This window comes from Aplidium turbinatum, chromosome 7 (genome assembly GCF_918807975.1).
Source record: "Aplidium turbinatum chromosome 7, kaAplTurb1.1, whole genome shotgun sequence".
Classification (NCBI taxonomy): Eukaryota; Metazoa; Chordata; class Ascidiacea; order Aplousobranchia; family Polyclinidae; genus Aplidium; species Aplidium turbinatum.
In genome coordinates this window covers 31,563,109-31,574,324 of record NC_137478.1, presented here as the reverse complement: position 1 = coordinate 31,574,324, position 11,216 = coordinate 31,563,109, and the positions used below count along the sequence as shown (strand labels likewise).

General features: G+C 36.9%; 1 protein-coding gene and 1 long non-coding RNA gene across 2 annotated transcripts; one reads left to right on the top strand and one right to left on the bottom strand.

Moving 5' to 3' along the window:
• Positions 1-157: 157 nt before the first annotated feature.
• On the bottom strand, positions 158-10,087 carry LOC145774878 (uncharacterized). Its single transcript, XM_082586207.1, has 3 exons — positions 9,937-10,087; positions 3,936-4,124; positions 158-505 (listed from the first exon to the last, which is right to left on the bottom strand). The coding sequence occupies exons 1-3, from the start codon at positions 10,052-10,054 to the stop codon at positions 414-416; spliced, it is 399 nt and encodes a 132-aa protein (XP_082442333.1). The 5' UTR covers positions 10,055-10,087; the 3' UTR covers positions 158-413.
• On the top strand, positions 7,339-8,315 carry LOC145773979 (uncharacterized). Its single transcript, XR_014289985.1, has 2 exons — positions 7,339-7,435; positions 7,924-8,315. It is a non-coding gene; the product is annotated as an uncharacterized LOC145773979 (long non-coding RNA).
• Positions 10,088-11,216: the final 1,129 nt, after the last annotated feature.

The following is an 11,216-nucleotide window of genomic DNA, read 5'->3' as shown; positions in this document are numbered from 1 at the left end:
TAGTGAGTTTGACAGAAGATATCAATGTTGTCACAAGTTTAGCTGACTGAAAATTCTTGGTGTGTCCCTGTTCACACCACTGCGCAAACCAAACGACGCGTGTGTTGACTGTTGTGTTGAGTCTTGATAACATCAGAACCCGTAAAACCACCCCATCCATACTATGACCATCTGTATTTATCAGCTTCAACAATATTCACGAACGCAAAAAACAAAATGTTAAGTACAAAATGATACAAAGAAAATAAACAGAAAACGTGATAAGATTGTGCAGCAATAACATACGGCACATGTGTGTGCCTTCCAAACAAGTTTCCAATGACGCCGGAAATAAACTTGCCCTTGACAGGATCAACCCACTTGGAACGGCGTTATAGCTGAATGAGGGAAAGCTTCAGAGGGGTGCATGTCAACTAGGTGGTGTTGTTGCTACTCTCTGGAGCACAGCAAGACGGGTTTCGAACCACTGATGTCCTGTCGGAGTTGCACTCATCAGTTTTCATGTCTGCAATGTGGGCGTACTTGAAGAACAAACTTTTGAAAAGTCAACAACAACTCAGTCAAACGACTATTTAAACATCATTATGAAGACCACCTCATTGTCAGTTGTCACACCACCCAATTTGACGGATAGTGCAAACCCGCCCAATGCAACATTATAGTTCTTACAACTGAGGGGGCAGTGCTAAATACTTCGGGAAACATAGGGTCAAGCGGGGTCAAATGGGACGCGGGGGCAAACGGGCCATTCTGTTTAATTATTACATTTTTTTCCTACTTATTCTTTTCTAAAATCGGAACGTAATAGCTCATTTTAAAGCTGCTTTCCCATAGATTTGCATCATGTAAAACAAACACAGATCTACATTTGCAAAATATACTTCAGATGACACAAAAAGCGGCCAAAAAATGTGAAAATATTAAAATTTGAAAATTTACCAAAAAAACTTTGGTATACCACAAAAACTAATTAAGCTGGAATAAAAATTTACTGAACAGCATACACCCCAGAACGCTGAATTAGTATGTTGAAAATATTAATAGTCCCACTTTTTTACTTTTTGTAATTTTTCTGTATAAATAAAATGGGGTCAAATGGGCCACATTGGCTTTTTAACAAGTTATAGCTCACTTGCATAACATTTTTAATTCTATTTAATTTATATGGTATTTTTTAGGTAAACAGGCCTATTATTACTATTAGACATAGCTGTTGGTTGCATGATTAGCTCTAGACATGCCTTTTCTCTTTGAGCAAAAAGAAAATAGAAAGCATAAAACTGAAAGTGGTAAAGGCTTTGAAAAGTCCAAGATTTGAGAACCCTTCTAAACATGCCATTGTGGACTTGATGACTGTCAATAGAAAAGAACTGCAGGAGTTCATCACAGCAAACAACACACAATTTAAAAAAATTACTGAACTGCATTTTGACTTTTTGAGTCAAGACCCACCTCTTTAGGAACCCAATGACACCTACATTGCTACAAAATCGACTCTACTTGGCATGAGAGTTGTGAATGACATAACTGAATGTGGTGTGGCGAATACAATTTTCTGCACACCAATGACAAAGAGCAAAAGTAGTTCCTCCTCATGACAGTCTAAAACTTCAGACAGCTGTATCCAGATAGGAAGAAGTCTACACTGATGCAATAACTATAACTAATAACATTCTGGACATCTGTCAACACTGAATTAATTAATTTTGAGTAATTTTGTCATTATATTCCTATCATGTATTCCCGTGTTGCACTGTTGCTATTAGTGTATTCCGTGAAGCTTTCAAAGTAGGTAGCAACCTTAAAAATGTGTTCAGTTGCCCCAAAGATTTGACAGGATTATTTTTTCAGGTACTGACACGACGCGAGAGGGTGCCCGATTTGAATTTCAAACTTTTAATTTTTCCCCAATTTATGAATCACCCTATTGTATAGTATCCTATTTCAACTGTCAACTGTAGACCTTGCTGTTTGACTTGGCCTCTTCTACTCTGTTTATGACTGCCCGTTTAAAATTGAACATTTGTAAAATGTTTCCTTATTCAATTCATATCGTTCAATTTTAGTTGCAAAAAGAGCAGTGCAAATTATGTGTTCTACCTTTATCTGAAAAGAGCCTTTATTGCTAAAATTGTTGAGCATCACTTGAACAAAATACATGCCACCCAACAGGTCTGTGATAAAATAGCAAAAATGAAGTTCTTTCCTTACCATTTAGACGTATAGAAGTTGTTGCCCATTTGACCCCACAGCTGATGGGGTCAAATGGGCCACACCTACCTCAGCTTAGCACATTTTTTTATGTTTTTACAAGTTTTTAATTTTTCTGAAAAATGTTTTATTTTATTGCTGAAAGGTGTAATGCTCTGTGGTGAATATTTTTTTTTTAAATTTCATTATAGGTTTTATGTGGCATTCAAAAAACTGAAAAAGTGTCCCGTTTGACCCCGCATGACCCTACAAGGTCCAAAATCATTAAGCAGTTACAAAACACCATTTATATAAACGAATATATATAGAACATCAACAAACAACCGCCTATCGAAGCCCAGACGAGCATAAAAACAGTGTAAGATTAGAATATATGTCTATTGTCTATATCATGTTTTTAAATGCATCCTACTATTAGTCATTATAGCTGAAGACTTCGATTCAATCCAATAAATTTGGTTGTTCTCTAATCTCTAGTAGAGTTGCAAAATTTCCGGGAATTTTCAGAGCCGAAACTTTCCATGGAAATTTTGGGAATTTTCGGAAACTTTCAAAACAATCTTAATTTGATGTTGAAACAGGAAAATAATGGCCTTATACTGTTTAGAATAAAAGTACTATGTGTAACTAAAATACTTATAACTTAAGAACATACAAACACATGGTATTGGTTTGGTTTAGTTTAATAACTCCAAAATGAATCATTACCAATATGTTTTTTTACAAAGAAAAACAATACTGAGTCAGTTACAAAGTCGTTTTAGTTGCTGCCGGTTAGCATCTCCTCCTGCTCGACTTTTTCAGATGATGTACTAACTTCAATTTGAGTTGACTTGTCTTCACATAGCTCAAACAATGCGAAGTTTGACCTGACTGATACTAGTTTTTCACCCTTTCATTTGCGAGCCTATTGCGGACCTTAGTGTGAGTGTTCCCAAATACTGACCAGTATTTTTTAAATATAGAAAAAGTACTGTATGTACAATTATGCATAAGTCTCATTCTTAATTAACACTATATTAGTATTTATAATAATTAAAGAAAATGAGAAATGCTTAAGATAAGTTTTTGAAATTTTTTTCTAATTGATGAAATATTTAACAAATGTTTTAAACATAATAAACATTTTTTTTTTCTTATACTAACTTACTTTCGTAGGGCATGATATTTTTTGATGTTACAATGAAACCACAGAAATCCACTTTTTGTTTACATTTTTGCGGAACTTATGCTTATCTTGTTTGCAACGTAATGCCGATGCTTTACATTTGTCACATTAAAAACACCGGAAGTAGCTGACTCGATGACTAATATAATCTTTCGCTGCTTCCTGTCTGTTGTTGAATGTATTTGTACCGTATATATATATATATATATATATATACTATTTTTCGCAGCAGACAAAATAAAAGGTTTCTCTCTCTAATAAACGCCAAATGAAAATTCCCAATATTCCCGGGTCCTTCAAAATTCCCAGAAAGTTTCCAAAATTCCCGGAAACTTCCCACCCCTTTACAACCCTATTCTCTACAGATGCTTTGACAAAAGAGCAACATTAAAACAATTCAGAAACAATCAAACATTGAGTGTTGTAATTTTAATGAATGTAAACAGATTTGGAGACTCCTCTTTGGTTAGAGGACAGTGGACATCTTATCCAGTTCTGCAAGAGCTTCATATGATAATCGTCCTTCATCAAAATAATAATTTAGATTTAAACTCACCAGTTTCAGTCTTCACACAACCACCAGGTTTTGATTTGGCCGCAATTTTATTAAAAAATGTCACAATTGTGGCTTGTTTGCTTTCACTGGTGCATCCTTCAAGATTGACTTCAACATTCTCAATATCTTCATTGTTTGTTTTGGAGTAATATTGCTTTGCTCCAAGTAACAGCAACTCCTTTGTTCTGTCTTAAAATAATTTACAAATATAAGCATTATTGAAGGATAAAACTAAGAGTAGCCAGCTAAATATTGCGATGTCTGCCTTTCAGAACTTGCATGATTTGTCAAAGGGATCCGAAGCTTATCCGTTTTTTCATTTATTCCATCCAACTGAAGGGCATGCCTAAATCGTGGTGTGCTCGTTTTTAGTTTGGTTTAAGCTGGTAGGTTATGAATATGGAAGACAAAGTTGTGACTAGTGTCAGTCTGTCAGAAAGGCTAGACCAAGCAGATTTTTAATTTTCAAAATTCTGTTGATTGGATGAAGTGTCAATCTGCTATTGCCTGGAGTGGTCATTTTCTAGGCCTTAGGGTACCAGTACGGTAGGCTATGTTGGAGGGAAATAGTTAATTTCATTATAAACTGACGGTCCAAGTTTATTCATAATAAAAACATGCTTGAGTTTTATACTAATCAGCTGGAAGCAGCGAATGACCAACGAGATTAGTAGGCTAACACTGGGGGAGCAAGTCTTTTAGGCGCCGGTCAAATAGACGCGCACACTGTGGCGTCTGGATATTTAGGTGCGGAGCACTGTGGCGCCCGTTTATTTAGGTGCTATTCCTAGTAAAGTCTGCAGATTGTATCAGCTTAGCAGGTAGGGCAATGCTTTTCACACAAAATGTTATATTGAACAAAAAAATACCGTATGTCATGGCTTCCGTGAGTGAAGCTGCTTATGCCGGCAATGCTTTTTTCACAAAATGTTATATTGAACAGAAACATATATTGTATTTTAATGCGCGTGTTCGACATTTATTTGTTGTTAGTCCAGGTTTGCGTCGGCGAACGTTTTATCAATAAATTATTCAAGTTTTCGAACATTACTGAGTTCACTTTCAGTTAAGTCAAATAATAACTACACTGAACATCAGTAAAAAATATACCGTAGCCTATATTCAAGCGGGTGGTAGGCTTGAGTGAAGAGTAACTTAGTTTTCTGTCAAAACCCTGACTAGGTTTAATAACGAGCAAAGTCGCACCATTATGCTTGCAACTTGTAACCAGGGTTCACATGCCCTATAGAAGTGTATTCATGTAGTAGAGCGTTGTCTCATACGTACTCGCAACACGGCCAATCCATCCGAGTAGAAGTAATTGCGAAAGATAACAGATTAAGTAAAGGTCCATCTGGCTGCAACCTGTGTTCAGGATAAATAGCAAATGTCCTGTGAAGATGAGCTAAAATCAAGAGTAGTAGAGCGTTGTCTCGCATCTCATATCCACACGCGCATTAACAAAACAACATATTATACTTTTCTGTTCAATATAACATTTTGTGTGAAAAGCATTGCCCTACCTGCCAAGCTGATAAAATCTGCAGACTTTACTAGGAATAGCACCTAAATGAACGGGCGCCACAGTGCTCCGCACCTAAATATACAGACGCCACAGTGTACGCGTCTATTTGACCGGCGCCTAACTGTCTGTGCCTAAAAGACGTGGACCCAACACTGGTAGGTAGGCTAACAATACACAATTACACATCATTTCTACTCGTGCCAATGTATGATATAATGCTACCAAGTCTTTTTATATCTCATTGTGCTTATATCTGAAACTAAGTACTTGTGCTTGAATGTTATAGGTCATTCAAATTGTTTAGCAATATGGGGTTTACCTGTTGCGTTCCTAATTGTAATACTGGTTATCGTTTATCTCAAAGTAATATACCAAAAGAGTCACTTTTTCGATTACCTCGCAATCAAGATGCAATTCAAGTTTGGATTAAAGCTATTCCTAGAGAACAATATGCAGTCACTTCCTCCAGTAGAGTTTGTGCAAAACATTTTTATGATTCAGACTTTATAACAAGTACTACCGATGATGTCCGAGAAAGAAGAGTTGCAAAAAGAGAATTGTTGCAACTGAAATAGCTTCGCCTAAAGCCGTCAGCTGTACCAAGAATATTTCCTGGTTTACCTGGTTATCTGACAATGCAACCGCAACCTAAAAGATCCACTTCTACATCTACAGCGTCTGCAAGACTGAAAAAGGAAAATGATTTAAGAACTAAACGAACAATTTAGACTCGTTTAATGATTTGAAAAAAGTGATGAATGCACTAGATGAAATCTTCTTTGTTGTTGCTGTCTCCGTTGACAATCATGTTTGCAACAGGTATTTATTTCTGCATGAATTGGTTGTGATGAGAGCTGGGTAATGATATTTTTGACATGCTTTAATATGTCACTAGACCCAGGGTAGTTCCCAGTGCAGTTAAAGGGTAATGGTTTGCGCATGTGCACCCCTATTTGACCGGCGCCTAACTGTCTGCACCTAAAAAACGTTGACCCTTGTAAGTTGGGTGTACTTTTATGCAGTTTGAATGTATATATATACAAATTTATTGGACAAAAGGTGTAATTTTATTGCTGGTAATGCTTTGCTTCACGTAGTTCAAATTAACTAACAATGTACATACTCTTTTATTTAGAAAAATGTTCATGGATATGTGCGGGAACGACAAATTGTCAAGTTGCATTGTGCATCCTACAAGGAAAGAAAAGCATTTGTACCTATTATTTGACTTCACACACAATTTTAAAAATATTTTCAATAATTTTCTGCATAGAAAGAGAATGCACTTTCCCCCTGTTGGTGAAGATCATAGACACATCTTTGGTGAAAAATGCACTGCTCATTTTGAGCATATAAAACGCTTGTATGCTCTTGAGGAACACAAGCCTCTGAAGGCTGCATTTGCACTGAGGAAAGCATCGCTAAACCCCAGCAGCATAGCACGTACATCACCTGGCAACATGCTTTAAGTAAGTAAAGTTGTAAAATATGGTATTAATGACACAGACCCATCTGTGAATTGAGTATAGAACTCACTGCCTTGTAATGCATACACTTAAATGGTGCTCAGCTGGTGTAGTTTCTGTCTTGTATGCAGAAAGGTTTTATCCGGATGATATGAGCATTGAGCACAACAACATTTTAAAATAGCATTTGAAATTGGTCGGTTATGACATCACAAAGACATATATAAAAGAAAGTAATAATATGCTAGTAATTTAGGTTAGCACTATTACTGGAAACTGTGTACGAAATTAAAGTCATAGAATAAAAAATACTGAATAAGACTATTTTTGCCAGCCGCAAGCCAACGATGGCCTTTGCTATTTTCAGGTGTGTTCTGTGAATCAACTGCGCAGTGCGCATGCCGTGGAGTTGTATGCTGAAAGCAATGCTGGGTTCCTGGAAACATCAAGATTTGTGAAATTCATATCTAAAATTTGGAAAATCATGTTCGTTAAATCACCATTTAAGGGTATGTCATGTCACTATACTGATATCGCAAATTTTACATATATATAAAGCAGACTTCGTACAACCAACAGCAACAGCTTTTCTGCAAAGTTTACAGAAGTTAGTGGAAGAAGTTAAAAACAGTGAACCAGCATATTTGGATCAATCTTATTGGTGCATACGACGACCCTAAAGCTGTTCTAAAGTTTATTATGCTTCCTGTCCACAACATTACTTGTGAAGATTTTCTGTTTTTTTTCAATCAAATTAGATCATGAGCAAGTGGTAGAATCACTATCACGAGCAACTATTCCAACACATTAATAGCCAAATTCAGGACTTGTAGACTACATGAGGAAACATTTGCTGCTGATAGCGGTTCGACATGTTACTTTCCAGGCGTCGCACTTTCTTATAAACAGTTACATATTAATGCAATGTTATTGATGACATTTTTTCTTTTTTGTTTGTGAAATGCTCACTTAACTCACTGCCTTGTGTGTTTTGAAGGTGTAGCAAAAACGGATGACATGTGCATGCCAAGGAAATTTCCTAAAGAAGGAGAGGATCAACCTCCCATCATGTGCTACCTTGCAGCTGCAGTTGATATATTTGTGAAGTGGCAACAATCTGGAAATGCTGGTCTCACTGAGCAAACATTCTTGGCATACATTCAAACGATGACAGCAGTGCCCGAACTTGCTCAGTATTTGCATGACAGTTTGGGATTGATGTACATTCTTCAGTGCCAACAGAGTTGTGCTTCGCTGTAACGACAATGGCTGTTCAGTATTACGATGTCATACTCAGCAATCCTTCTGCTAAAAAGAAAATGCTCACTCTACCAAACTCACGCTCTGCTTTTATTCGAGCCGTTAAAAATGCAGCAGAGACGTCATTCGGTTTGCAGGCTGATGTGGCTTGTTCAAAAGGCCACTGCAATTTCGAGTTCATTGGAAAAACTTCGTTTAATTGTTTTGCCAAAAATCCAGGCGCGAGGAACCCGCGAAGATGGCTCGAACAGTACGCAAGCTTACGAGTGGTGGTTCACGCAAGACTGCAAATACTTGAATTTGTGTCATTGCCTAATTGTGGTTACAGTGTAAAGTTATGATATCTGATTGTCCAGTGATATTTAATGGTATTATTTTTGTTTGTGTACATAGCCTAGTAGCCAAGTTTATGAACAATAAGCCATTAGTCGTTTTTTTTTCTTTTGTAGATTCTACATGTAACTTGATGAATTGGTTATAACTTACAATATTAATAATTTTGTCATCAACATAAGATTGACAATAATGTACAGATACAACTTTTGTGAAACGACAAATAAAACAGCCAGTGCAAAACAAACATTTTCTCGTGTAGTAACACCGCATTGTGCAATTCATTGTAGGCAAAATGGTTAGCCCTTCAGTTGGAAGGACGAATTTTGAGTTTCGCATCCCGTTAGTGTCTAGGTATCCCTGGATTTGTCACATCTTTATTGGCCAATACATGGGTATTCAGAATCTCTTAGTTATCAACCATCTCCTTTTACTCTAATTTGACAAAAGGTAATGTGAAAGCTATCTACATTTAAATGCGTAGACTGTTCTATTTAAAGATCATCGTGGTTAGTTTGTAGGCTACCTGCAGCCACCAAACCTCCTCGAGTCCTCGTTGACAATGCAGTAAATATATAAATCCACTACAATACGATATGACTAAGTACACCAGAGGAAACAGTCGTGCATTAATAACATGACCTCGTTTGGTTTTGCCGAACAAAAATTCACTTACAGAAATTAAAGTCTGATTGGTAGTACTGTGGCAAGCTGGAGGAACTATAAGAGAAATGAAACAAACAACTAAAATCACATATTCAAACAGGGAGGGATTGCAGCTTTGTCAATTACAAAGTGTGTCAACAATCAACATGAGTGCCACATAGCATTGGCTATATAGTTAGATCCAATCAAAGGGAATCATGGAGTCAATTCAATTCTTGCAGGCAAACTGATATGTTGTGCATATTTTAATATCAATATTAGTCATTAATTAGTTCGCCCCATTAGCTCAGTGGTGACGCGCCTGGCTCAAGATTACGCGGCGCTGGTGCGACTCTCGGGGCGTGTGCTTGAGCAACGTACAATGACTGCTCTCCATTCAGCGGCATCTAATGAAATGGAATAATTCTCCGGCAACAAGACTTCAACAATCGAAAACTTCACTATGTCAATCTCGGTGACTGGGCCTGCGTCAGTGATTCAAAGCCTCTACAAAAATGCGAAACTGCCAGGATTAAGCTGTGCAAGAAGCTTTCCCAGTCCGAGGATAAAGATTCAATCAATCATTAGAACCATTTACAGTTATTCTGGTACAACACCTGATGACTGTTTCAGCAAGAAATCTTAGACTACCGTACCAAATATGATGCATGCAATATAACATAAGTAACTACAATAGGTACACACATTTCCATCAACTCAAAAATAAATTAGCATCATTGTATGTTACATTCAATCAAACAAACCAACTCACTGTGAATATGATTTCTATAAACCATTCCATTGACACCATCAGCAACCTCACGTAGACCGATGTGGCTTTTCAACTGGAGGGGGCAATTGTTACTCCATGGGCTGCGACGCTTTGACATTATTAGTGGTAAAAAATCTTGATGAAACTTACATTTTCTGAAAAATTAAAATAACAGCTATTTGTCAGATGGTGGAGTGTCCCTCAAGGCTGTCAAAGAACACTTTACCTTACATTCAGAGAGCTTGTTTTAAAACTAAGTTTCCTTAAGCCATTCTAGCAGACTTGTTACCAACTGTATTATATTTATGCTTTGTTTTGTTTACTAAACTAGGATTAAAAATAGATTTTGACACCAACCAAATTATTGAATATAAAGTCGCAATCATCCAGATGGCATCTAACATTGCACTAAACTGAAAGGCTGTGGCTATTCTTACAACATATTGTAAAAATAGCCTCAGAGGCTATTCTTACAAGCACCACTCAAGCATTACGTTTGACATCAATATGCGCTCATGCGTGATCTGGAACTGGTATACAAGTCGCGACCCTGGTTAAAAAGGCGATGACGTCACACAGGAGGAATCCACCATAAAATGGTGGAAAAGTGGGGTGAAATTAGTCAACCATGACAAAAAAAAGCGTGCAAGTGTCCGCTTTTACCTAATAGCTATGTAACACAAGCCCGAAAAACACCACATATCTCCTTAGAAAAGAATTAAACTTGACCAAGTTTAACTATTTATCCGAAGAATAGCCTACTTCTAAAGATACCAGCATTTAATCAATAATATATCTTTGTCGTTTCTGCTTCGATTTTTACAATTGAACCATTGCTGGAAAGCGCAAGCTATCGTTTATCCAAATGAAGGTCAGCCAGACTCTAAAAGTTAAAAATATTTCTTAGGTAAAGAGTTGAACTTGACCGACTTTAACCATTTATCCCAAAAATACTTGTAAAGATACCAGCATTTAATAAACGCTAATCTAAAGAACATATCTCTGTCTATTGACAAGCAAAAGTTGAGGTTGATAGCTTTTTCACAAAGCGAGCAACCGGGCTTCAAACACAAGCAAATAGCGCCCGATGACTCGTTGCATTTCCGAATCGAAGCAAGTATACAAGTCTCCCCGGTCTGCGATCATTATATGTCTTTATTAAATTAGTTGTAAGTTGCTTGTTTCTGCTTCGATTTTAACAATTGAACCATTGCTGGAAAGCACAAGCTATCGTCTATCCAAATTAAGGTCAGCCAGACTCTAAAAGTTAAAAATATTTC

Bases quoted from the DNA above. Each gene is read 5' to 3' on its own strand.
- LOC145774878 (XM_082586207.1), bottom strand. From the start codon at position 10,054: ATGTCAAAGCGTCGCAGCCCATGGAGTAACAATTGCCCCCTCCAGTTG. The intron at 4,125-9,936 runs GTGAGTTGGTTT...AATTATTTTAAG, and splicing joins TTATAGAAATCATATTCACA to ACAGAACAAAGGAGTTGCTG. The intron at 506-3,935 runs GTGAGTTTAAAT...CCCACATTGCAG, and splicing joins TTGTGTGAAGACTGAAACTG to ACATGAAAACTGATGAGTGC.